Source organism: Nicotiana tomentosiformis, chromosome 3 (genome assembly GCF_000390325.3).
Source record: "Nicotiana tomentosiformis chromosome 3, ASM39032v3, whole genome shotgun sequence".
In the NCBI taxonomy this organism is placed as follows: domain Eukaryota; kingdom Viridiplantae; phylum Streptophyta; class Magnoliopsida; order Solanales; family Solanaceae; genus Nicotiana; species Nicotiana tomentosiformis.
In genome coordinates this window covers 70,328,512-70,355,001 of record NC_090814.1, presented here as the reverse complement: position 1 = coordinate 70,355,001, position 26,490 = coordinate 70,328,512, and the positions used below count along the sequence as shown (strand labels likewise).

The window sequence follows — 26,490 nt, the reverse complement described above, 5'->3', positions numbered from 1 at the left end:
AAGTCCTTTTGCCGAGCATCTCATTAAGGAAAAAATTGTACTTCCTTCACTAACAAAACAGTCACAAAATTAAAAGAAAAAAGAATTACAACTAGCTATTTTTCGCCATAAATTATCCAAACAATAGAAATTTCCAGAAAAGAACAAAAAACAAAAATTATCTAATCCATCCCATTAATAACGTGGGTCCAACATAACAAAAACAATAATGACCCAGTGACACGTATAAACCACCCAAATTTGTGTTATATAATTTCTTTTCCTTGTTTTTGCAATTTGGCACCAGATTTTTGGGTATAACGGAAAAAAAACACCTACCACTGGCCACCAGAACAGAGCATATACTCTCTTTTGTTTTCTTCAGCTTCTTCCTATGAGCTAGCCGGCCATTAGCTCCCTCTTCGCTAATCACAAAGAATTCATGATTTGATTTTTCTGAAGTCTCAAAAATGGTGTGTTCAGGTAGAATACTGTGTTTATCTTGCTCAACGACGCCGTTTTGTTCTTCTACTTCCAGATATCTCCATAGAAGGAACCTTAGAAATAATACTAATAATATTAAATGGCGATCTATGGCCTCCGATGCTGATGCCTCTGCATTTACTACTTCTTTTGATTCTGAATCCTCCGATAAAACTGCCCCCGGGTAATTCATCTTCTAATTTCAGGAATCAATTTATTGTTTGAATATTTTGATGTTTTGAAGGGACTTATGAGTAAGAGTAACTATTAGAAAGTTATAAAGGAAGACAATTGATCGTTTTGGAGGTTTTGGGATTTATTTTCACAGGTTTTGTATAATAGAAGGGCCAGAGACAGTAGAGGACTTTGCCAAAATGGAGTTGCAAGAAATTCGAGATAATATTAGAAGTCGGAGAAACAAGATATTTTTGCATATGGAGGAGGCCTGTTTTTCTCCCTATGTTATTTATTTATTCAATTTAATGTTTCAAATTATAGTTCTATATTAGAAACTATAGTCTATAGAACATAGCAAACATTTTCTGTGATAATTATTCTCTTTGGATGACGGTGGTGTTCAAAGTCAGCTTGCGCGCACCTTTTGTATCATAATTATTGATCGGTCGTAATTCATATTATTGACTGGAGAAATAGAAGGTCAATCATAATGTTTATAATTGACATAAAGGGCAGCCCAGAGCACTAAGCTCCCGCTATGAGCGGGGTCCGGAGAAGGGTCCGACCACAAGGGTCTATTGTACGTAGCCTTACCATGTATTTCTGTATCTCTATTATAATTGACATAATAGAAAGAAAAAAAAAACTTATAGACATCCGGTGTTTGCATTACCAGTATTTTTCTAATAAGAAATATGATGATGTGGGAGACATGTCAGTGCATGACAGTTATGACCTTGGGAAATTGACATGTATAGCAGATAGGCTGCTTTGTTGATTAACTCTCATTTTCACTTTTGCCTAAAATATTGGAGTATCTTCTTATTAACCTTTGCTGATATGAAACATAATATGCCTTTGAATGCCATCCTTATTATTTCTTGTTATAGTTGAGATACATAGGGGTTTGGTTGCAATAGTTGCATAATTAGATGCTCATATTCTTCCAGTGTCAAAATTGTTATTCCTCGTATCTTCAAACTTGAGCAGGTACGGCGGCTAAGAATACAACAAAGGCTAAAAAGTGCTGAGCTTGGGATACTAACGGATGAGCAAGAAAATGAGCTTCCTAATTTCCCATCATTTATTCCCTTTTTGCCTCCCCTTGTAAGTAGTCTTGGCTGTTGCGGAATGTTTATGTAGTGATTAGACTCTTATAATAACCTAAAGTTCCAGTTCTCATAAAGTAAGGAGATCCTTTCTTTTTCTTTTGCATTGAAGGCTATGCAGTATTTTGAATGACATTTTTATGATTTTTTTTTGCAGACATCAGCAAATCTTAAGCAATATTATGCTACCTGTTTCTCACTCATTGCCGGAATTATGCTTTTTGGTGGACTTCTAGCGCCTACTGTAAGTTTTTCTTTTAATGTTGTTATTTTTCTTATTATTGTTATCATTTGGCCAATTGACTTTATGTAAAACTGTGATTAATCCTGAGAATTCCTCAGATGCTAACAATCAGTTCAAACTCCTATATATATGCCTTGTGAGGCCTACTATTCTTAACATCCAAAGCCTGCTCATTTATTGCTATAGTTGGAGCTGAAATTGGGATTAGGAGGCACATCATATGCCGATTTCATCCAAAGCATGCATCTACCAATGCAACTGAGGTACGTTCATGATATAGTAAATTTTTATTCTATAAGGTAAAGTACTTTATTGATGATTACCAAGAAGGCACTTCAAAAGTACAAAGATAGCAACGAGTTCATTGCTATAGTTGCAGCATTTTAGACTCCAAAAACTCCAAGAGAAGAGTTCGATTTTCCAGTAGACTACACCTACATCATAAATATAGCATCTGTGAACTTCTATATTTTACAAAAGATAAATCTAATTTCTTTCCTTCAAAGAGTCTATTATTTCTATCCAACCATAGTGTCCAGATGATGCATATTGGGGCAGTCTTCCAAGTCCTTCTTCCTCTTTTCAATCCTGTCCATTTCAGTAAGATAATAGGCTTCATGTCCTGGGGCATCACCCAACTGACTCCAAAAATGCTAATCATACATGACTATATCGGCCAGGAGAATTTACAGTGAAGTAGAAGATGATTGTTTGTCTCCAATGAGGCTTCACATAAAAGCTTCTACTGCAGAGAAATAGGCCTTTTTTTTAAGAGCAGCTTGAGTTAGACAAGCCTCTTTTGCAGCTAATCCATCCAAAACAGGCTGCTTTAGGGGGTGCACTTGTTCTTCAAAGCGTTTTCCAAAGCCATTGAATTCCCAGTCCTCGCCTTGCTGCTGTAGAAGGGTGTAGTAGCTCTTTGTTACCATTCTCAGAAAAAAAGGGGTGTAGTAACTCTTCACTGCGAAGTATTCGTTCTTGTTAGCTAGCCAAACTTGTGAGTCCTTTCTGTTAACATCAAGGGAAATAGGTTGCAGAAAAAAAAAAGAGTAATTTCACCTAGCTCCCGGTCATTAGAAGAGAATATCTTCTGAATTGTATCAGCCATCATGTGTCTGTAAAGTAATCAGTCACCATGACTTCTTTGTTCAAGCACATATTCAATAAGGTGGGAAAGATATTCATCAGTCTTCCATTGTCATGCCATTTATCTGTCCAAAATGTAATGCTACTCCCATTTCCTAGCTTAAGTGTGGCATTCTTTTGAAAGTCCAACCATAGAGTCCACATGATGCATACTGAGGCAGTATTCCAAGTCTTCTTCTTCCTCTTTTCAATTCCCCGTCCTTTCCAGCAAGATCTCAAAAAGAAGTCAGAAGTTCTCTATGAACTCTTCTTCCATATAAGTCGCCTATGCAAAGAAACAAAAAAATTAAACAAAAAAAACATGAGTTGCATCCTTCAAAAATCATTCTCCAATACAGGAGACAAATAGGAAATGGATCAAGTAATTATGCAATATCTGCAGCTTCTTCTTCCTTCAATTTTGCTTCTACTGTTTGTTGAGGGAGGACATATGTAAGATATTAAGATCAGCAGTTCTGGGAGCAAAGCAAATGCTGGACTAAACTTCAGTGATCCATTATTAGTCATTATTAGAGAAGAGTACTACTAAGAGAAACTACAATGAGAAACCTTGTACGAGTCATTGCTCACTAGCTTTTTAATTTATGTTGGATAGATGTGGAACGTGATGACACTTGCTAATCATTTTGAAACAGAAAGTGATATTAGTCAATGAACTCATCATTTTTGAGTACTACTATCAAAATTTCAGTTTATTGGTTTATATATCATATACTTGAAAGATCTAATTCTTTGATAGGATAATGCTATGTGGGTCTATCTGTTTGCAACAACTTCATAGTTACTTTAATGTACTTTGCAGTCAGGTTGATCCAATTGTGGCATCATTCTCTGGGGGTGCGGTTGGGGTGATCTCTGCATTGATGGTTGTTGAAATCAATAATGTGAAACAGCAGGAGCATAAGAGATGCAAGTACTGTCTCGGAACTGGTATGTAATCGGTTAATAATTCGAAACTTAAAAAGTTTATTTACTTTGGAAATTGGTTCAACCTATTAGAAGTAGTTCTACAACTTTTTGAGGAGATCACGATGTTGTCATACTCAAGTCCTATGCTCCTGGTAACTTATTTTTTTTCTTTTTAAATACTTCTTTTTCAAGTTATTTGTAATTGAATTCTTCAAACAGTTCAGCCATCACAGAAAGTGCTGCGACTTTCTTGCTACCATTAATCGCCACTAATTGGGAAAATGCAAAGTTAGGGTTTCTGGAAGTAACTTTGTTTTAACTCTTTGGATTCTGGAAGGAATTTCTTTTTTGCTTTTTGAAGGGAATAACACTAAATAGAAGTATAGTGCATTCAACTGGCAAGCAATTAGAATGCACAGGTGATTCTTATGATTATTGCTTCTACTGGAAAATGTATGTGCAGGATACCTTGCTTGCGCTCGATGTTCTAGCACTGGAGCTCTTGTTCTTATCGAGCCTGTTTCGACATTTAATGGAGCAGACAAACCTCTGTCACCACCTAATACAGAAAGGTGTCCCAACTGTTCAGGCGCAGGAAAGGTAAGTGTAACACAACATTTCGAATTTATTGGCTCCAAATTGTCCACTCTCTGCAGTTACAAAATCAATTAGACTGGGTAAACTGCACTTCTCTACTTTCCTGCCCAATTCTCAAGTGACTTGGTCCTCCAATTCAATATGATATGGATATCTTTGCAGAATGTCATAAAATTTTAAATATTGTGATCCAGGAGGGGAAGGGATAGGGGACAGTTCTAAACAATTGACATCACTGTCAGGTTAGATTATAAATTGACCTTGGTTAAGGTTTGGCTTCTTTTCCTCTTTCATCAGCGCTCAAGTTTTTATGCCTTGAAAATGGAAAGAAAACATCTACATTTGCCACTTAATACCAGAGCCACACTTGATTGGCCCTTCATGGACAATGGAAACATCACTTTTCGACTAACTAGCCAATGTTATCATGTAGATCTCCTATCAATATTTGCAACAGTTAGCAATTTCTTTTGTTTTACTGGATGTATCATTCTTTAGATTTTCAGCTCTAGTTTATGAGTTACATGAAATTAAGATGAGCTTCTATTTTTGGCAGGTCATGTGCCCAACGTGTCTTTGTACTGGGATGGCTATGGCAAGTGAACATGATCCACGTATTGATCCCTTCGATTAAATAGCAGATAGATTTCCTTCCTGAGACTTTTAGCATTGAAGATGTAAAGTTCAGATGAAGCATCAACACCTATTTAAAAAGAGTGAGTTTAGAAAAAATCCTGGTTGATTTGCTGAAGCTCTAAATACATGATTTGCTCTAAATACACGAATAATGCTGAAGCTCTAAATACATGATTTGCTCTAAATTTATGTATACAAGTATCTTCCAGATCTTAAAAAGCAACCTGGAATAAATAGACTTCAAGATCACAGCACTATAATAATCCGTAGGCATGGAACCTCGATTCCCTAATAACCTGCTGATGAGACTGCTAACTGAGAATGCTGACACTGGCGTAGTCTCTTCTACAGCGATTTATATTCCTCAATCAGTCGGGACGCATGGAGACGGGATGTAGGAACCATAGTGCATCCTAGACTCTGAAGATATGCGATCTGCCACAAGGGAACAAAACAACTGAATGAGCTTACCCCGAGCTCCAAGAATAAGTCCTTAGTTACAGGCAGTATTACTGTGTACTCTCTATAGTTACAACTCGTGGCCGTTATAAAATCTGAAGCAGCACATTATTGCGTGATTATGATGTTTTACCAAGTATTTAAACCATAAGATCAAACTGAAACAAGTGAAATCCAGCCCTCAAGTCCAAAGGGATGGTTCGTATGACTTAAGATATAAGATGGTTATATAGAACTAGCAATAATATGTGGCGAATAAGTACTTTCAACAGTACGTAGCAAAGATACTTAAACTGTATCACATTATTTGATACACACTTACGGCTGTCCTGCAAAGTCCACATTCGCCCACTAGGTGTGAAGAGAACATACAGCACTGCTTACAGATCTTCAGATTAAGTTCATCTATTTATCTCTTTGAGAATGTGGTTAAAGTTTGTTAAACTTGCAACTCCTTTATTTTTCCAGTAAATGCAAAGAGTAGAACACAGAACAAGAAGGGAACAACAAATTATGCGTACCTGTTTGGGAGTTGGTTCTGATGAACCCATTGCACTTTCAATCCGTAGTTTCTGAAAGTACTCCTACAACAGAAAAGGTCCAATTAACAAGTAAAGAAGAATAATAATCTTCGGGAAACAGGACGAATTCCATGCTAAACTTTCTTCTTTTTTCACTGCTGAGCTTTCTTAAATGCTATCTCAGTCTCCTACAAATAACTTCATATGTGAAAGTGTACAAAGAATAGGGAAAGGCTCATAAACAGGAAAAAAAGGAAAGGGATGAATTGTCGATTGCGACATCCATCCGCATTGTGCTTATGAAATCAGAACAACTCTCGAACTTAACTACTATTTCATATGCCTGAAGCACTATAATAGCAGAATGACCATAATCTAAGAGGTAATGTGCAAATATGTCCGCCACAAATTTCCAGCTCCCCAGCATGGCCTTTCACTTGTTCATGTATTTGATACTTGTATGAGAACTAAAAGGATATTGGGTTTAGGATGATACCTGCTTCTCTCTCATCAAGTAAGCACGCTTCTCAGCAGGAATTTTCTCCCAGTTCAACACCTAACCGAACAAGAAATATTTGATCATTATGACTAGAATGAATAGTAATTGTTGTGGTTCTTTAGAATAAATTTATGGTTGAAGTACTTAAAAACTACAGATAGAGATGCTAACTTACAGATTCAGCATAATGTAGAGCTTCCTCACAAGTTAATGAGGACTTTAAGGCACGTAAAACATCCTGGAAAATCCTCAAAAGACATGTCAGGACATTCAACACGTTGAAATAAATTTCAAAATATTAGAGGTATGACTTAATTATAAATATTTTTTAACTAGTAATGGCCTACTTCACTTCCTGAAGTTCTATCCTTACTAAACCATGCCTAGCCTAACTAACAAGTCAGTTTTAGCTTCTTCCTTTTCTGCACCAATAGTACTTGATCGAAGAACAAGCATGTATGAGTAATGGGGCTAGTGCAGCTGTGCTTTCGTCTAGGATGGTCGTTTTAGGCGTGGAATGTGATGATAGAACCCTTAAGGTGGCAGATACTTAAGTTTCACTGACGAAGCTGTTTTGTTTTAAGGTGGCAGATACTTAAGTTTCACTGACGAAGCTGTTTTGTTTTAAGGTGGCAGATATTCTTTTTCATAAGTTTATTGATTTTTCTGAAGATAGAGATTCGATAAGAGGAGAAATGGAGAGTTTGGTACCAAAAGAAACAGAAAGCATCATGCTTCTAGGGACTGGAGGTACCAGTTTTTCTTCATCCTTCCAATAGCCCACCCCCAGCCCCAGCGACAAGAGACTAGTAGATGGCAAAGGATGGAGGAAGGAAGGAGGCACAAGGTGGCTACTGATGTCGAAGACGGGAAGAATTTGGTGGACAAGAGGTGCGACTGGTGGTGGGATTCCTAAAACGAGAAATAGACCATGGCTTTGGTTAGCTAGTTTTATTTTGGCATTTAGGTCACTTTGGTGTTGGCACCAAATATAAACTTTGGGCAAGGCATGTGCTGCCCAAAAACAAAAATAAAAAAATATTAGGGAATGAATTACCATAATGTTTAGAGTCATGTAATTAATTTATCAGAACTAATGCATTCAAATTGAGATGAAGAAATGGGAGAAAACCAGGGCCAAGACCTTGTGAGTGCTCTTCTCGACTCTAAGGCGCTCATCAATGACAAAACCTACCTGAAGATACCAAAAAACAGCTACGTTAAGATCCAACCTTTTGTTACAGAACAAACTGTTTTTAAAACTTCAATCTGGCATGATTCTCGCCAATTGCCAATATCCAGAAGCAGGTTTTTGCCTGTTTTGACTAAAGGATACATTGGATACATGAAGTTAAACGTTAATTGCTTCGCTTTACTAAGAAATATAACCCAATCGTAAAGAAAATGAAACAGATGAACAAACTTTTACCTTCTTAAGCAACCTCTGTGGTTCCTGAAATGCAGGCTTTTTGGCCCATTGATGGAACAAATGAGATACAACTGCTCGGTCTTCCGCATTAAATCTGGGTAGATCAGTTCAGAAAGTTAATCAAAGTTACGCTCGAAGGATGGAACAGGAGTATCTTATATCTCTTTGTCCAATCATAAGTGTCCTAATTTACCCGGGTATTAAGACAAAATAATTCCATGTTATATTTCTCTTTTTTGATGACGATCCGGGCCAGCTTGTGCCCAGCTCGATATTCCATCGAGTACCTGCTACCTCCCATCAACACATGTAGAGTGTACCAAGTACGAGTAGCTTTGTCCACCAAGGTTTAGGTAGTTGGGAAGAAATTACCTAGTATATTTTGCTTCTACCGGGATTTGTAATTCCATGTTATCAAACAAACTCATGTCACCTTTTACATAATAAGCTATTGAAAATATTGCAGGCTCTATTTGTTATAAATAAAACATATTGTAGGCTCTATTTTACTAACCAAGAAGTACGACCAAAGTTATAATGAGCTGATATGTAACCTCGAACACTCGTTTATTTAAATAAAAAACAGAGATTGAGCCCACTGTCAAACTGATTTATTACATGAGTCAAGCTTGTGAAAGATTGACTTCACTTGTTAACTGTTCACAAAAGCTCAGGTAACTGGGATTTTTTATATATTTTTTTTATAAGAAATTCCCATTTGCCATGTATTTAGCATGTAATGCTAGTCTTGCTTCCATTCAAAATTTTCCTTATTGGCTCATTAACTTAGAGAATAAGAAAACTCTACATCAACCAACTACACAAACGGGCCTGAGTTCGAGCTAGTAGAAACTTGCCTGAGCGAAGTCGCCTCGTTAAAGCTCAGTCCAATTCAGCTCGTTTACAGCTCTAAGTATGATAATCAATTCGGGAAATGGGAACTAAACTAATATTTATTCTACCCAGCAAAGTAATTAAATGACGAAAACCTTTTCAGGAAGCTTTTGGAATTGTACAGCTCCATAGTGTCAATTGACTCTTTGGACATTCCGTCAACCGGATCAATGAGAGGATCATCTAGCGTTATTTTATGATCAATGAATTCCACCTTTTCAGCTGAACCACTCTGAGGAGTTTCCTCCTGGAGCTTTAGGTGATTGTTCAGCTCTTCCTATTAGAAAAAACTGTTAGCAAGAAGGTATTTGTTTGACCAGAAAAAACATGAAATGCTATACAATGACAGGTGACCTACTATACTCATAAGAAAATTGGCAAAAGTAAGGTAGTGATTGAAAAAACATTCCCTCCAGATGTCTTTATTTACTGTGTTTAGATACCAAATAGTAAACAAATGAAACAAACAATATCATCTCTAAATAGGTGACAGAAATGGTAAGTTGCAATCTCTGCAGAAAGTCAAGGGTCATCTTGCCCACCAAAATAATATAGCGGATTGGATAAGTCACCATAGACTAGGTGGCGTTTGTTTTGAAGTTTCAAAAAATGAGTCTCCAAACTCAATTTTTAGTTTTTGGAGAAAATGTTTGTTGAGTTGTGTTTGCCAAAAAAAGTTCCGACATTTTTTGAAGATCTCCAAACTCAGCTTTTCAACGCTTGTAAGAACTCAAAAGTTCTAAAAACTAGTTTTTGAGGTTTAAAGATTTTAAAAAACTGAGTTTGACAATCTTCAAAAATACTTTAATTATTTCAGAAAAACAACTCCAACAACCAATTTTTGGAAAAACTCAAGCAAACTCAGATTTTGAAAACCTCAAACAAACGCCCGCATAAAAGGTTTCATGAGCATTGAGGCAATTTATTTTAGTCAATAATAATCTTATGTGGATGCTTATTTATCAATAAAGAACTTAATCAGACTACAAAATGTTGTCGAAAAGAACAATTTAAGAAGTGTTTTACTTCAATCTTTTGGGATAACAGCCAAAAAATGAGTCTATTAACTTGCAACTTAGAAGCTTATGCGGATTAATTAAGAGTTGATTCATTAATCTCACTTCCTCGGATGCTTCATAGGCACATAGAAAATAATTGAGCTGGAGTGTGAAAAAATTGTATTTGAAGTTGAAGTTGAATTTGAAAAAGAGTTTGTGGTTTCATTTGTGTTTAGACATGAACTTCACTTGGAAAATTGAAGAGTGAAAACCAGTATTTCACTTTAAATACACCTTGAAAGTTGAAACTAGTTTCAGTATCAAAAACTGAAGTTCAGTATTTTCAAATACTCAGGGCCAAACTGATATGCAAATATTAAAGCAAGCCCCCTAACCATTCTGCTATTCCTGCCTTAAAGCAAGGGAATCTGCTCTGACCCACCACCCTGGTAGGAATTGCCAGATTTGGAGTTACTGAATCCTTGTAATACAAGTTCTTCCCTCGAATGTTGGCTACGAAATACGCGAACTGAACTGTCAAGGCTTTCAAACCAACACTGAGAAAGCTCAATCAATAAAGAGCGGTATTTCAAAATACTGAAATAGTATTTATGCCCAAACAGGCGTTTTTCAAAAATCTACTTCAAAATTCTTTCATGATCCACAACTTGCAATGCTATCGATGTATTTTGCTACCAAGTTATGTCTCATATTTACAGAGAGTAACAGTAAGATGACGTGCAATCGTGCTCTATAACAAAACTCTCATATTTTCTGTGTAAAATCATTGGCTAAAAAAATTCATTGAATGAGTTAGAACTAGTGTTTTAAAAGGCACGGGCGCGAGGCGTTTTACCTGCCTAGCCCCGAGGCGCCGGGCGTAAGCCCCCTGGATCTTTAATTTTTAATATTTTATAAAATAAGATAATAAACTAAATATTAAAAGAAGGTAAAATTACATAATTTCAAGAAAATATAAAGTAAGTGGAAATGTATATAGAACTGCTTCATCTTAAAATGCTAATCAGAAGCTGCAGCTGACTAAAAATCTAATAAGAATTGCTTCATCTAAAAAACTAATCATACTTTGAAAAAATTGAGTAGAAATTTATAAACTAACTTGAAAGAGCAAAAGAACTTGAAAAGAAAGAAAAGCGAAGAAGGAAACTACAATCAAAATTGTCAAACAAGAGGAAGTGATGAAGGATGATGTTTTTTTGCTTTGTAGTTTGCAAATTGATAATTTTTTCCCTTATCCATAATAACATATAGGGCTAAGAATAAAAAATCTTTTGATTTTTAAATCTTTTAATTTTTTAGAATTTAATAACAAGCTGACTTTTGTGTTTTCCGCTCTGATGCGTTTAAACTACGCCCCGCCTCGGGCCTCACTCCAGAAACGCCTTTTAAAACACTTGTTAGACCAATATAGGATGGAGACCTTCAAATCATTTCCTAGATTTGGAGGAATTACATTTTGAAGAGTCATGTAAACTGTAGAAATATGCTCCTGAAGGTAGAGACTCACAGGTCATAAGAAACGGTTAGTGGAGGAAATTTGTCTGACCTATTCAACTAACTAATTTACCAAAAAGCTTGTTTCTTCAACCTTCAGTTATCCTTTTCGTTCACAGATACCAAGAATTCTTAAGGCTTGTAGGCAGTGAAATAGCAGGGCAAGAATTGAATACATCTGCTTGTTTTGACTGTTTCAGTACAAAGAAATCTCATCCTCAACCTAACAATATTAGGCAACTTAACCAAACAGCTTTACATAACGATTCCTCACCCTGGGTACCATGGCTATTTTCTCATTAACAAAAGATACAGGTCATAAGAAACGGTTAGTGGAGGAAATTTGTCTGACCTATTCAACTAACTAATTTACCAAAAAGCTTGTTTCTTCAACCTTCAGTTATCCTTTTCGTTCACAGATACCAAGAATTCTTAAGGCTTGTAGGCAGTGAAATAGCAGGGCAAGAATTGAATACATCTGCTTGTTTTGACTGTTTCAGTACAAAGAAATCTCATCCTCAACCTAACAATATTAGGCAACTTAACCAAACAGCTTTACATAACGATTCCTCACCCTGGGTACCATGGCTATTTTCTCATTAACAAAATCTTTACTAACTTACAAGAAATGGAACAAACAACTAGCATTAGAGCACCAAGCAAGTCAGAGAGCCCGATGGATTGAGAAAAGTTGCAGAGTGTTTGGCCACAAACAACATTTATAACAGAGATATTTTAACTGAGACACATCTTACCTGTATCTCTTGAAGATCACGAGGAATTTCTCTCAGAAAACGTGAAGGTTGAAGAACCTGAAAGCAAGTGTGTCTAGACTTGAGAAAGAAACAATAAAGACATGTATCAACCAGAGCAAGCTGTTCATCACACCTGCCAATTTGAATCCATAATTACATACAAAATGAAAAGCTTTTTCCGTGCACGAGTCATTGCCACATATAGTAAGCGTCTCTCCTCCTAAAGTTGCAGAGCAAAAAAAATTCTATTAGAAGTGGATAAAAAGATATCTTTATTATAGAAGGGGCAAATTAATCTAATGGTTCAAATTTCAAAAACATAAATACCTCAATTGAGTTACTTCTTTCATTTGTGATGCCATTAAATTCGTGTAACAAGGGAATCTCTGATTCATTTGCCTGACCAATCAATGCAACCATTAGCTCCAGATTATACCGTTCCAGATAATAATGGTGTTATAGAGAATAAAAGATCTCCTATGAATAAAAGGATGGGAAGGGGGGAGGGGGGGTCCACTATCCCTCTCCTTGCTCGTCCAATTAATGCAATGTAACATTTGATATATGTGGAATATTAAAAAAAAACTGAAAGCATGGTTCTCATATCATACCTTCACTATGAAAACTGTATCCCACTCTAAGCCTTTTGACTACAAAATCAAACGGAAGAAATGAAAAAGGAAATCAAATTAATTCAAAATATGGAAATTGTAAAGAAGTACCAGGAAGCAAAGTGAAAGAACACATTGCTAGAGGATTCGGAAACCTGATGAATTGTCGTGAGTGTAACAGAGTCTTTGTTATCATGTCTCCTTGTACGAAAATTTTCATTCTCCCGTTCAGATATATGATCGATAAAAGCTTTTAGTATGTTGGCGCAACCTTGTCCTTCTGTTTTGCACCCACTTTCTCCTTTTATGGGGTTGTTATGAGTTTTTAGAAAATCAGACACATCATCCAATAGATATTGAAGAACCTGCAGCATTAAACAAACAGCTTCAAATGTATATGCTTATTTCACTTGCTGCAACATTTTTTATACAGAGGGGAAAATTAATGAAAAAGAATCAAACAGAAAAGAAGAGAAGAATCTGTTCATCCAGTATAAGTCATGCATTAGCAATGAAGGGACTAAAAAGAACAAGACCACAAAGGAACATATTACACTTACAGATCTAACATCGTGATCTTCATTAAGCAACTTCCCTCCATCATTATCATGAACTGCCCGTTGTTCAAGAAGGTACTTCTACAGAATAGAAGTCACATGTGAAGAGATTAAGGTGCTTATAGTATAAAAGCTGTAATCTGAAAAGAAACTTTCATTAGCTTGAAAGAAATAAAATGGACAAAAGCTGCAGGTACCGGTATGATGTGAGATTCTCATAGAGCTTTTAAACTCCTAATCATATACACCGTCCTTTTCTATTTATGTGGCATAGTTTGAGTGGACATGGAGTTTAAGAAAGAAAGGAAGACTTTTGAGACTTGTGGTCTTAAACATGCCATAACATTTGTGTGGTTATAAAAGCTTGTCATTAAGAGTAAAATGAGAAGTTTAAGATAAATTATTTGCAAATTTAGAAAGTTGTATTCTTTTTGGAACGGACTAAAAAGGAAATGTTGCCACATAAAAGGAACGGAGGGAGTATATCTTTCTTTTTCTCCATACAAATATAACAGTTTAGAGTTTGTGCTTTTATAATACAAGGACCAACCTGGGGTATCATGTTAGCCACTGAAGTAATGACAGCTGAAATTGACTCTTCCTGCAAGTATAACAAGTAATATTACCCAAAAATTAGGTCTGGCCAAACCGCATATGACCCTTAAAGTATGAGATATTTCGCTACACGCACAGATAAATTATCATTTACATCCAATACTTTGTCCAAGAAAGTTTATCTCTAGTAATGAGCAAAAGCTGAGCACCAAATTGCACATAGAACAGAATTATCCATAAGATGCAAAGATTTACCCTGATGACGAGTTTTGAGATCATGTCTATCATGAGCAACACCTTCCGTCCTTGGGTGAGTTGACTCCTGCAAATCAATAGACACAAATTAAGAATCTCATTTGAGACTAAATACAGTCAGAGACAAACTCACAGTGTAAAGATATGGCACTTGGGCCTAACTCAACCCCAAAAGCTAGCTCATGAGGAGAGGATTGCCCAAGTTTATATAAGGAGAGCACCAGTCCATTCCCCAACCAATGTGGGACTCTAACCCACTCTAACACCTCCTCGTACACCCAGATTACCAACTGGAGTATGGACAATATATCATAGGGGCCCAAAAGGGAATGGACCTGGCTCTGCTACCATGTAAAGCTATGGCACTTGGGCCTAACTCAACCCCAAAAGCTAGCTCATGAGGGGAGGATTGCCCAAGTCCATATAAGGAGAGCACCAGTCCATTCCTCAACCAATGTGGGACTCTAACCCACTCTAACACATAGTAAATACAAATGAAATGAGCAACTAGGTATTTCAGGGCTAGTTGCTTTTGCTGAATTCAATATCAGGGCATATCAGAGGACCCAAAGCTTTTTCTTTGTTTCCAGAAGACAAAAAAAAGAAACAGAATAAGTGTAGGGATGTGAAGCAGAATACGAAAGTTCAGATAGGATTTGAAACCACATAGATAGATACATAATATTGTCCGATGAAGTAGACGAAAAAATGTACTGCCTAGGTCATAACTATTACAGCTAATAAGATCATAAATTTATCATCGCCGCTTTACAGTTTACAGCAAGGAGTTTAGAACAAACCTCTTGAATGTCCCAGATACTTTAGCACTAAATATGTCTCGTGCTGCTGAAATGAAACTACTTTTCCTTACGGTAGAAACTTTATCAATGTGTTCAATTACCTAGGAGAGAAAATGTCAAAAGAAGCTTTAATAAATAGACATTGAACAGCCATAGTGCCCTACAAGTGAAGCAAAATAGATAGGATGGACAACCTTCTTTTTTTCCTCTTTTTCTGAAGGCAGTAGGGCCTTGAATACTCTTCGAAATGAACCATCATCGGAACCAGGCAAAGTTGTTCTAAGCATAGAAATGATGGCCCTGACCACCTATGCATGAAAATACGGGGTGAATGACTATTTAAAATTAAAAGCATATGCATCTATCCAGCAGTGATGGGAGGTGAGAGATACCTTTTTCCTATAGAAGGCCACACCATGAACATTGAATTGGATTTTTCTATTACGAAATGCCGCCTGAAAGATTTTTCCTGACACCTGTTGTACAACTTGAAGCCACAGAGGCAGAAATTATTCAGCCAAAAACCCGCAAAAAACTTTTAAACAAGTTTTACTTTAACGAAAGGCCAAGCTTGACCTGCCTCCGGAATAGAACTGCTATGTCGCCGAAAGAGGACTTGTCAGTTGTGCTATTAGAAGTAATTTCTAATATTTTATCAACAATAAACGAACATTGTGCATCCTCATTGCAGCATTCTTTGATAGTTATCTGCGACGTATCATGTAAAAAAGATACTCCAATAGAAGATGTTTATCTTTTTAAACATGCTAAAATGATTTACCTTAGACCCAACAGGATTATCAGTAAGAACACGCTTTGATTGGCACCTTTTCGAATTATTTTGTATGAGACATGATGCAGCTTCAACAATGCAACGTGTGGACCGGTAATTTTTACTTAGTCTGACCTGAATAGAGATTGATATACATAACAAGGAGACTATCAGAACCGTGTTTGAAGTTTTATATAGACAAAAGGCCTAAAAAGACAAACTGTAAAGAGTTTGCCAAACCTCTTTGTGCAAAGGAAAATCTTTCCGAAATGAATCAAATCCAGAGGCATCAGCACCACTAAAACCAAAAATGGACTGCAAAATGATACTGAAAACTCTGAGCAGCGAGGTACTTGAAAGGGAAAAGAAGTGAAGAACTTGTCACAGCAAGCTGATAAGAAAGTGCTTAACTGGGTAAAGTAAGAAAAGACTAGCTTCACCTGATCTTCGTCACCGACAATAGTTATGCGTTTATGCGATGCAAGGGTACGCAAAAGTCCATATTGCATGGCGCTTGTGTCTTGAAACTCATCAATCACTATTGCTTTCCATAATTCCTGGCACTCTTCAAAAACTTCATTTGAACAAAACCAAAATCAAACAGATTCAGACAACTGGGATATCACAATGCACTAGGTTTCAGTCTATTATGAAACGCTTATGTCAACCTTCTGGAAAATCAGTCAAGAGCTTGACAGAACAACTGATCAAGTCATGGTAATCCAAAGCATTGCATGATTTTAATATATCGTTGTAGTTTTGAAGAACTGCAGCCTGATTAATATTCCAAGATCAGAATAAGGAAACATGAATGATAAAATACCAAAAAGCCCTGATTATCGGCTTACTCCAGTTTCACTGCCAATTTTGTAGTAGTCTTCAGTCGTCCGTCCTGCAGCCTTAGCCTGTATTTCAGTGAAAGTGATGTAAGTGCAAGTATAATAACCATTAAGTATGCGACAACACTGTCCTAATTGAATATGAACGGAAAAGCAATATAGAGGAGAGAGTTTCAGTTTTGACACATAACAGTTATTTATTAATATGCCAAGACGAAGAAGATAAAATATATGGTGTTAATATGGTTTACACATATTCAGATAGTCCACTTATATGTTATAGACAGAAACTTGATCTTTTCCAATTTAGCATATCCAAATGTTGTCACTCTTACACAGAAGAGCCAGCAGACACTGCATTCTCTAATGGAAAGAATGGCTACTCTTCACGTACTCGGCATAAGTGTGAAACATTAAAGGATTGTTCAATTGACACTTCAGATAAAACTAGTCAAAGTTGTGTTATATGAAGTTGACTAATGTAAACTTTAAAAAAGCAAGATTTGATGCTCAAACATAATTGGAACACTATCTTTAATCCAGAAACTACTTACTTGAGTTACAAATTTTAACCATTTCTTTGATTTCTCCTTAAAATGCTGAGGAGAATTCATGTCATTAAGCTGGTGAAGCTCGTCACGAGGTTCCTTTTTCTTATCATCCAGTAAGCGAACTGCTTCAATGACAGCTCTTCTCTGCTGCCCATGTCCATATATGAGAAACTCAGGTGTTCGGCCTAACCTATTAATAAATTAACGTGTCTATTTAGACAATTTATCACCGTAAGAAACTGATACATTCCAATGAACTACCTTCTACGTTACAGATACAGTTAGGTATGAAGGTGAAGGAGAAATTGGATAAAGTGTATGAGTTGTGGAGGGGGAGGGAGAGAGAGAGAGAGAGAGAGAGAGCTTCCAACCAATACTTTAAAAGGCTAAGATGAAGGCCCTCGTATGCCTTGAGCAAAAAGTTTAAGCTTTTTGAACTTTCATCTTTTTAACTTCTAAATAATACATTATTATACCTATTAAGAGAGAGAGAGAGCTTCCAACCAATACTTTAAAAGGCTAAGATGAAGGCCCTCGTATGCCTTGAGCAAAAAGTTTAAGCTTTTTGAACTTTCATCTTTTTAACTTCTAAATAATACATTATTATACCTATTAAGGGGGAGAGAAAGAGAGAGAGCTAACATTGAGGTGATATTGAAATTAATTGAGACTTAAAAAGTTCATGTTGTTGATAATTAATTTAAATCCTAATCTTCCAATCCAATTAGCAGGAACACAGTCTGATTTAAGTATATAGCGCTATTTGGCCATTAAAATCAGTGAGCCTATTAACATCTGAAACAATACAAGAAATCCTGAACCTAAGATCTTTTCACATGCTCTCCCTTTCTCTCTAGTCTCCCCTTTCAACCACCATATGGGGCTTCTGTTCGTTATTGCTATTGCTACTAATCTTTCCAACCATTGTTTTTCCATCACAAGGAAGAGGGATAACACTAGACATCAATGTTTTTGTCATGAAATATTAAAAACAAGTAAAAATTTAACTCAAATTCTTCTCCTTCTCTCCTAAGAGAAACCTCAAGGAAAGCAGACTTCCAATAAAGCACACGCCTTAGACACAAAATGAGATGAACGCGTGCCACAAACCTAAGGTGGACCCCTCATCCACAAAGGCACACACATTTTTGACTAAAGCCTTTCCCTGGACGCATCAGGGAAATTTCTCTTTGCCTTGCTCGCGCACCTTGAAACACCTTTAACAACATTCTTTTAACAGCAAAGACAAATGCTAATTTCATGAAAAAACTGCACAAAGTGGCCATCAATCCCAACATAAACCTTTCTACCATAATAGCATTGCACTGTTAGCAGTAATTAGCAACATAAGCATGATATTAGGCAAACCAACATTTTGCTTCAGCAAATATCATGATTAGGATCGTGTGAAAATTGTGGGTAATACACATAACTATGGAAAACTAGATTCTTACGCCAACTGGAACAACTTGAAAATCTAATCAATTGTTCAAAATGAAGCAGGGCTAAAATGATTTGACCCACTGATATTAACATACTAGTCCGTTGAGTGGCAACTATAGTATACCAGCTAAAAATTGCTATTACTAAATAACAAGGCACAGCTTACAGCAGGATAACCACTCCCGAACCATGCAAAAGAAAAAATCCATAGATCATTCTGCACTAGTATATAATATCAATAAAGAAACATGGATTATGGAATTCGCTAGCAATAACTTGATTTTAGCATATGATAAACTAACTCGACAATGGTCATAGCCCACATTACCCTGTACTTTCCTGTTTATTAGGATATTACTCAATCAATTAACCATAAAAAGTCTAAAACAGTGGCAGTAATTGTGTTTCAGAAATTTCAAGTATGGAACTCTCCAGTTAGATTTTCTATTCTGCCATATTTTCAAAAATGTTAAGCAAGAGATTACTTCTTTCATTGTTCAACTGCTTAAATATTTAGGAACCAAATCAAGATATCCATACTTCTCAGCATGTGTGCGGCAGAGCTGCAAAGAAAACGAGTGAAACGTGCTGATTGTGAGCTCTTTTGCTGCTGTCTTCCCTGCAACTCTTCCAATTCTCTCCCTCATTTCAGAAGCTGCCGCTGTTGTAAAAGTCATAGCAAGAATGTTTGACGGACCAATACCCTATAACAAAAAGCAAAGGAAAGGGAGGAAGAAAAGTCAGTCAGTAAATACTTGACCAGATCCCTCACTTGCCAGACATGGAATTGACAAAAGTATGACAATATAATATCACTTATAGTCATCGCTCTACCTTGTGCAGTAGCATCAGGACTCGCCCAACCATCGTAGATGTCTGACATCCAAATAGAAGAGATCAAATAACTATTGACGAAGACATACAAATTTCATTTTTAAACAGTGAGGAAGTACAGACCTTGCCACTTCCTGGTCCAGCGACAATGATTAGAGGAATTGAAATGTCGCTACAAGCTGCTTCCTGCTGTCTGTCATTTAGGGACTCTACATACTTTATATAATCCTCAGGCATGTTCCTGATATCTGTTGCCTCTAGCTTGCTCTCAGTATCTGCAGCCTTGGAACTTTTTGGCTCCTCTATTTCACATTCTTGATTACCAGTTGAATTCAGAGCGCACTCAAGTTTAAGTATTTCATCTGCGCTGACGAGATTTAAATTATCAGGTTCGCTGCTCTTTGGTATCTCTGCTTCACATTCTGGATGGCATTCATGACCTGAACTGTCACTAGAAACATTGAAGTTATCCTCCTCATCCAAGTTGTTTATGTGTTGGTTTTCAATTGGCTCATTGTTAAACCTCTTCATTTCAGGCTTTCCTTTTGACTTTTGCTCACATAAAGCATCTATTTCGTCCAAAATGTGTTCATCAAAATCATCATCTAGAACGGTAGATGACAAAGATGATTCACTCAACCCACAATATCCAGGTTGCCTCACTGGAGTTTTATACATATCTAACCCAACCATGGTCTCCACTTGAACACTATCTACATTTTCACTTAGTCTAGCTTTGACTGATCCACTTCTGTCACTAGAAAACGTGAAAGTTTCAATTGACTGAAATGGTGTCCCACCCTTGGTTCTTCCATTGACGTTTTTATCAAGTTCACTGACTAGTGAGCCCTTTACACTGGTACAACCACTAAGCTTTTTGTTAGAATCCATCTCGGGGATGGGTGATGGAGTGGTCATCCGAATCTCAGTAAGAGGAAACCTTTCATCACCATCAATCCGATGCAAGGATTCAGTTCTCTGAGACTTCCCAACTCTAGGACAACAATAAACACCATGATTATCAGATACATCAAAACACTAAAATAAATAAGAAAGATTATGAAAAACATCGTAAGTGCTCTTGAAGCCTGTAATGAATAATAAATAAACATACAAGAAAAAGAACACAATTTCCTTGTTGGTACCTTTATTTTCCAAGGATAAATGATTTACCACAAATTTCAAAATTAGAAGAAATCAATGCATGGGAATTGAGTGAGTAATCAAGGAGCTATTAAACAATATCATAACTAAGGAGAAGTATTTGTAACATGGCCAAATTTTCATGACATTTGCCATGACATAATATCAATTATAACAAATTTGTGGTTCATGACATTTGCCATGACATAATATCCATTATAACAAATTTGTGGATCATGACATTTGCCATGACATAATATCCATTATTAGGCTAAGGATTTCTTGCTATAAATAGAGGAGTTTCTCCTCATTTGTAAACACACAAATTCAAAAGCTTTTCACTCTTGTCTTTCTTTCTCATCCTTTATTTCATTATAGAGTATTTTGTAAGAGAGTAAGTGTTGGGAAACACTTGTGTGAACCCTTTCTTTGGAGTGATCTTGTGAGGTTATTCTCTTGGGGTATTTGGGATTAATTAGAGTATTTACTCTAATTTTGTACTCTCTTTTGTACTCTTGTTGGTATAGTAAAATTGCTCCTCTCCGCTTGTGGACGTATGTCACCTTGACCGAACCACGTTAAATTTGTGTCTTTTTTATATTCTTTAATTGCCGTTATTATCAACTTCCATTGTCTTTGTTATTGTCATTATACCGTTGTTTGGCTAAATTCCGCACTACCCGGGTTCCCGATCCTAACAAATTGGTATCAGAGCCAGATCTAACCGGGTTAGTTTAAATAGTCAAAATGACTCTAACAAAGTCTTATGTTGAGAAATTTGACCGAAGTGCAAACTTCGGAATGTGGCAATTAAAGATGGAAGCTATCCTAATTCAGGATGGCTTAGATTTGGCACTGCAAGGAAAGGAGAAGATGCCGAATAAAATGACGGACGAGGAGTTTGTCGTCATATATAGACAAAAGGCAAAAGCAAGTATTATTTTAAATCTTTCAAATGAGGTTTTGCGTGAAGTTGCAGCAGAAAGCTCAGCCAAAGGCATATGGGAAAAGCTTAAAGCCCTATATATGAAAAGAACAGTAGAAAACAGACTTTACCTAAAATAAAAACTCTACACTTTTCGTATGGCTGAAGGTACCTCTATACTTACTCATCTTGATACTTTTGATTCTCTTCTTATGGATTTAAGTAACATAGATGTTGAAATCAAAGATGAGGATCAAGCTGTGTTATTGCTTGTTTCCTTACCCCAGTCATTTAAACATATAAGAGATACTATGTTTTATGGAAAGGATAATATCTCTTATAAAGATATCAAATCTATTTTGAAATCAAAAGAACAAATAGATAGAGATATTACTGGGGAAACTAGTGGGAACCAAGGGAAGGCTTATTCATAAGAGGTAGATCCAATAAGAAAGATTCAAGTAGTGAGAAACCTAAATCAAGGTCAAAATCCAGATACAGAAATGTCATGTGCAAATATTGTCATAAGAAAGGTCACATTATTTCTGAATGCTTTAAATTGAAAAACAAAGAAAAGCATAAAGAAAGAAAAAATGAGCACAAAAATACTGACACCGCCGAAGCTAGAGTAGCAACGGATGAGATTGAGGGAACTATATTTTTAGCAACTGAAACTAGTTTCAGATTAGACAATGAGTGGATTTTAGATTCCGGTTGTTCATATCATATGTGTCCTAGCAGGGACTTGTTTTCTACATATGATTCAGTTGCAGGTGGAGTTGTCCAACTAGGTAACAATGTTACTTGTAACGTTATTGGCAAAGGTACAATTCGGGTCAGAATGCACGATGATGTGGTGAGAACTCTCACCGATGTTAGATATGTTCCTGAGTTGAAGAAAAATCTCATATCTTTGGGCACTTTAGAATCCCTTGGGTGCAAATTCACTAGAGAAGGTGGAGTTTTAAAAAATTTTCAAGATGCTCTTATGATCATGAAAGCACACAGATCTGGTTCGTTGTATACTTTATTGGGCTCCACTGTTATATGCCCTACTACAGTTTCGGTATCAGACAACTTGTCTGATTTTGATGGCATTAAATTTTGACATATGCCCATTGGGGCTTTTGCGGAGAAGGTGGAGCAAATTTACTATATCAGCCAAAATTAGGCTAAGGTGGAGATTTGTAATATGGCCAAATTTTCATGACATTTGCCATGACATAATATCAATTATAACAAATTTGTGGTTCATGACATTTGCCATGACATAATATCCATTATAACAAATTTGTGGATCATGACATTTGCCATGACATAATATCCATTATTAGGCTAAGGATTTCTTGCTATAAATAGAGGAGTTTCTCCTCATTTGTAAACACACCAATTCAAAAGCTTTTCACTCTTGTCTTTCTTTCTCCTCCTTTATTTCATTATAGAGTATTTTGTAAGAGAGTGAGTGTTGGGAAACACTTGTGTGAACCCTTTCTTTGGAGTGATCTTGTGAGGTTATTCTCTTGGGGTATTTGGGATTAATTAGAGTATTTACTCTAATTTTGTACTCTTGTTGGTATAGTGAAATTGCTCCTCTCCGCTTGTGGACGTAGGTCACCTTGACCGAACCACGTTAAATTTGCGTCTTCTTTATATTCTTTAATTGTCGTTATTATCAACTTCCATTGTCTTTGTTATTGTCATTATACCGTTGTTTGGCTAAATTCCGCACTACCCGGGTTCCCGATCCTAACAAGAAGAATAGGACTCTTTATCAATATCATAACACCTCGATTGGAAATGGAACTTAGATCACAACCTGAACATACTTATGAGGTGGAATTTTGTCGGTTAGCAAAATACTAGGGGGAAACTAACTTTTTTTCCAATTGAGATGTTGTGGATTCCAATGCACACTAAATTGTGATCCTAGCTTAAAAAGAAGAGCTACATTGATAGAACATAGAATTGGATATAGGTAATAATGTGCTCCGAAGTTTTCAACCCCAACTATCAATATGCAAAAAGCTAACTACGGGCTTTAGCTTACGAGAAGATAACCTACACAAAAGAGAAAAACTTGCCTTTTTTCTTGGTTCCCCTTTCTGATTGGAACCCTAACAAGATAGCTAATGTGTCTATTTATACAGGTGGAGAAATTATCAAGAATAACCAAAACACAATCAATTTGAAATTAAAGAGAGAAAAGCGTACTTATTGAGGGGTTGAAGGGAAGTGGTGGAGGAATCATTTAGTGGCCTTTTGCGAGCAAGAAGTGCCTTAGCAGCTCTGAACTTTGAAGAAATTCGAGCTTTCTGTTCAGCCGTTAATTCGCCTCCACTAGTCACCACGTTCTCCTTGTTGTTTACTTCTTCCCTCATTTTTCTACCTCTGGGTGTGTTTGTCTCTCTCGCATGGAAGGAGCAAGAGGAATTTTGAACGTTTTTCTTGACTGTTGCGCTGTTATTTTCCCTCCGATAATCAGAATGGATGATTTTTCAAATTATGGGCTGATGGCCGAGCCTTTAGTGCCCGATTCTTTTGCATATCAGTGGGTTTTCGTTTGGGCCTCTCATTCTTTGGGTTGTAATTGAGGGAGAAGTGCACAGTTAGTCACTAATGTTTTTATTTGTTAGTCGCTATTTAAAATGTATTTATTCTTTAGCTAGTACTTAATTAATTTTTACCCGTCCGGATGAAAATACTCATGTGCTAGACATGGGTGTTGTGTAAATATTAAGGACACGGTATTCTTAACTTCATAAATGTTGTATAAATATTAAGGACACAGTGTCATGTATTTGCACCTTCCGTTGTTAAAGTTTAGTACATCATGTCCTTAACTTCATATGTGCAGTGTAAATGTTAAGGACATGGCGTCCTTAACTTCATGTGTGCAGTGTAAATATTAAGGACATAATGCCCTTAACTTGTATTTGCACCTTCTGTTGTTAAACTTTAGGACATCATGTCCTTAACTTCATATGTGCAGTGTAATGTTAAGGACATGGTGTCCTTAACTTCATGTGTGCAGTGTAAATGTTAAGGACATAGTGTCCTTAAATTTATGAGTGTTGTGTAAATATTAAGGACATGATGTCCTTAACTTCATGAATGTTGTGTAAATATTAAGGACAAAGTGTCATGTATTTGCACCTTCCGCTGTTAAACTTTAGGACATGATGTCCTTAACTTCATATGTGCAGTGTAAATGTTAAGGATATGGCGTCCTTAACTTCATATGTGCAATGTAAATGTTAAGGACACCGTGTTCTTAATATTTACACAGCACTCATGAAGAAAGGGTAAAAATATCTTTTCATATTAATTTTAATAGAGTAGTGGCTATTTTTGCTCAGCATTAAAAATATTGGATAAAAACTAAATACCATGTTAAAAAGTGACTATCCCACGCTATTTTTACTAATTGTGTGTGTGTGTGGGGGGGGGGGAGTGTAGACGTACCCTATATTTGTGCCACCTTTTAACTTGTACCCTATTTTTAAAAATTATTGATTTGGTAGCCAACTGACAAAAAATCTGTAATAATATGACAATTATACTCGTGACAAAATATATAAAACCTGCATCACGCATTAATTGCGTGATCTGCAACCCCATTCGTGAAAAATTTCAAATTGAAGCTAAAACTTCATGCTAATGCATGTTAAAGTTATTTATCCTGCAGTCTACATGTTTGTCATGAGTTTTATCCAAATCTTCAAACAAGCTGGAGTTTTTTTAGTTCATTTGCTAAAACTTCAGACTAAACATGGTTAACTTTTTATCTTGCAATATGTAATTTTCTAATGAGTTTTTGCTAATGCATGCTGAAGTTATTTAGTTCATTTGCTAAAATTTCATATCAAAACATGGTGAAATATTGTCCTGCAGTCTACAGTTTTGTCATGAGTTTTATCCGAAACTTCAATCTAAACAAGCTGAAGTTGTTTAGTTCATTTGCTAAAATTTCACACTAAACATGCTTAAGTTTTTATCTTGCAGTATGTAATTTTCTAATGAGTTTTTGCTAATGCATGCTGAAGTTATTTAGTTCATTTGCTAAAACTCCATACCAAAACATACTAAAATTTTGTCCTGCAGTATACAGTTTTGTCATGAGTTTTATCCGAAATTTCAATCTAAACAAGCTGAAGTTTTTTAGTTCATTTGCTAAAACTTCAGACTAAGCATGCTTAAGTTTTTGTCTTGCAATATGTAATTTTCTAATGAGTTTTTGCTAATGCATGCTGAAGTTATTTAGTTCATTTACTAAAATTTCATACTAAAACATGTTGAAGTTTTGTCCTGTAGTCTACAGTTTTGTCAATAATATTTTATTAAAGAATGGCAAAATTATCTTTTTAAAATGCTTTTAACAAAAAAACGTGTAATGACCCAATCAGTTGTTTTGACTGTTAGAACCTCGTTCCCCTAAATAAGACTCCTCGTATGTGCTTTTACTAATTTATGACTTGCGGGGATGGTTGGTTCGGGATTTGAAAGTATTCGGATTAAAATCGGAGCACTTGGTTCCTTAGTTGGCTTTCAAAAGGGTGAGTTTGACTTTGTTCAACATTTTTAAAAAACGACCCCAGAATCGAGATTTGATGGTTTCAATAGGTTCGTATGATGATTTTGGACTTGGGCGTAGGTTCGGATCGATTTTTGGATGACCCGGGAACGTTTCAGTGCCTATTGTAGAAGTTGGCATTTTCATATTTTCACGGCACTTCGTGCCTATAATTAAATCATCATATTTCCCTAGCACCTCGTGCCCTTATTTCATATAAAAAATGCACGGATAATTCACGTGCCAAATATCATTATCAATGCATATAAGATCCACACGATCAAT

General features: G+C 36.2%; 2 protein-coding genes across 6 annotated transcripts; one reads left to right on the top strand and one right to left on the bottom strand.

The window, feature by feature from the left end:
• The first annotated feature begins 276 nt into the window (after nucleotides 1–276).
• Nucleotides 277–5,858, top strand: LOC104094979 (protein ORANGE, chloroplastic). 5 transcript variants are annotated; one of them, XR_686029.4, is made up of 9 exons: nucleotides 277–646; nucleotides 791–905; nucleotides 1,630–1,746; nucleotides 1,906–1,992; nucleotides 2,179–2,255; nucleotides 3,941–4,068; nucleotides 4,511–4,647; nucleotides 5,201–5,360; nucleotides 5,632–5,858. XR_686029.4 is itself a non-coding variant. In XM_009601000.4 (8 exons), the coding sequence occupies exons 1-8, from the start codon at nucleotides 450–452 to the stop codon at nucleotides 5,276–5,278; spliced, it is 936 nt and encodes a 311-aa protein (XP_009599295.1). In that variant the 5' UTR covers nucleotides 277–449; the 3' UTR covers nucleotides 5,279–5,421. The 5 variants fall into 5 exon arrangements, 1 of the variants encoding a protein (XP_009599295.1); XR_686030.4 differs by having other exon boundaries at nucleotides 5,620–5,858; XR_004506732.2 differs by having other exon boundaries at nucleotides 5,490–5,858.
• LOC104094981 (ATP-dependent DNA helicase SRS2-like protein At4g25120) lies at nucleotides 5,366–24,142 on the bottom strand. Its single transcript, XM_070197098.1, has 29 exons — nucleotides 23,847–24,142; nucleotides 19,691–20,561; nucleotides 19,568–19,609; nucleotides 19,274–19,437; nucleotides 17,294–17,480; nucleotides 16,749–16,805; nucleotides 16,569–16,674; nucleotides 16,341–16,474; nucleotides 16,141–16,215; nucleotides 15,910–16,035; nucleotides 15,705–15,836; nucleotides 15,521–15,604; nucleotides 15,323–15,436; nucleotides 15,129–15,229; nucleotides 14,329–14,395; nucleotides 14,069–14,119; nucleotides 13,522–13,599; nucleotides 13,117–13,326; nucleotides 12,962–13,000; nucleotides 12,678–12,749; nucleotides 12,484–12,570; nucleotides 12,351–12,407; nucleotides 9,178–9,359; nucleotides 8,189–8,282; nucleotides 7,904–7,954; nucleotides 6,935–6,997; nucleotides 6,757–6,816; nucleotides 6,261–6,323; nucleotides 5,366–5,715 (listed from the first exon to the last, which is right to left on the bottom strand). Exons 1-29 carry the CDS (start codon nucleotides 24,011–24,013, stop codon nucleotides 5,626–5,628), a joined length of 3,624 nt encoding a protein of 1,207 aa, XP_070053199.1. The 5' UTR covers nucleotides 24,014–24,142; the 3' UTR covers nucleotides 5,366–5,625.
• Nucleotides 24,143–26,490: the final 2,348 nt, after the last annotated feature.

Excerpts from the sequence above, each read along its gene's own strand:
- LOC104094981 (XM_070197098.1), bottom strand. The coding sequence starts at position 24,013 with ATGAGGGAAGAAGTAAACAACAAGGAGAACGTGGTGACTAGTGGAGGC. Across the intron at positions 16,675-16,748 it reads AAATTGGCAGTGAAACTGGA|GCTGCAGTTCTTCAAAACTA; the intron begins GTAAGCCGATAA and ends AATATTAATCAG. Across the intron at positions 14,396-15,128 it reads GTATCTGGGACATTCAAGAG|GAGTCAACTCACCCAAGGAC; the intron begins GTTTGTTCTAAA and ends ATTGATTTGCAG.
- LOC104094979 (XM_009601000.4), top strand. The coding sequence starts at position 450 with ATGGTGTGTTCAGGTAGAATACTGTGTTTATCTTGCTCAACGACGCCG. Across the intron at positions 1,747-1,905 it reads TTCCCTTTTTGCCTCCCCTT|ACATCAGCAAATCTTAAGCA; the intron begins GTAAGTAGTCTT and ends TTTTTTTTGCAG. Across the intron at positions 1,993-2,178 it reads GTGGACTTCTAGCGCCTACT|TTGGAGCTGAAATTGGGATT; the intron begins GTAAGTTTTTCT and ends TTATTGCTATAG.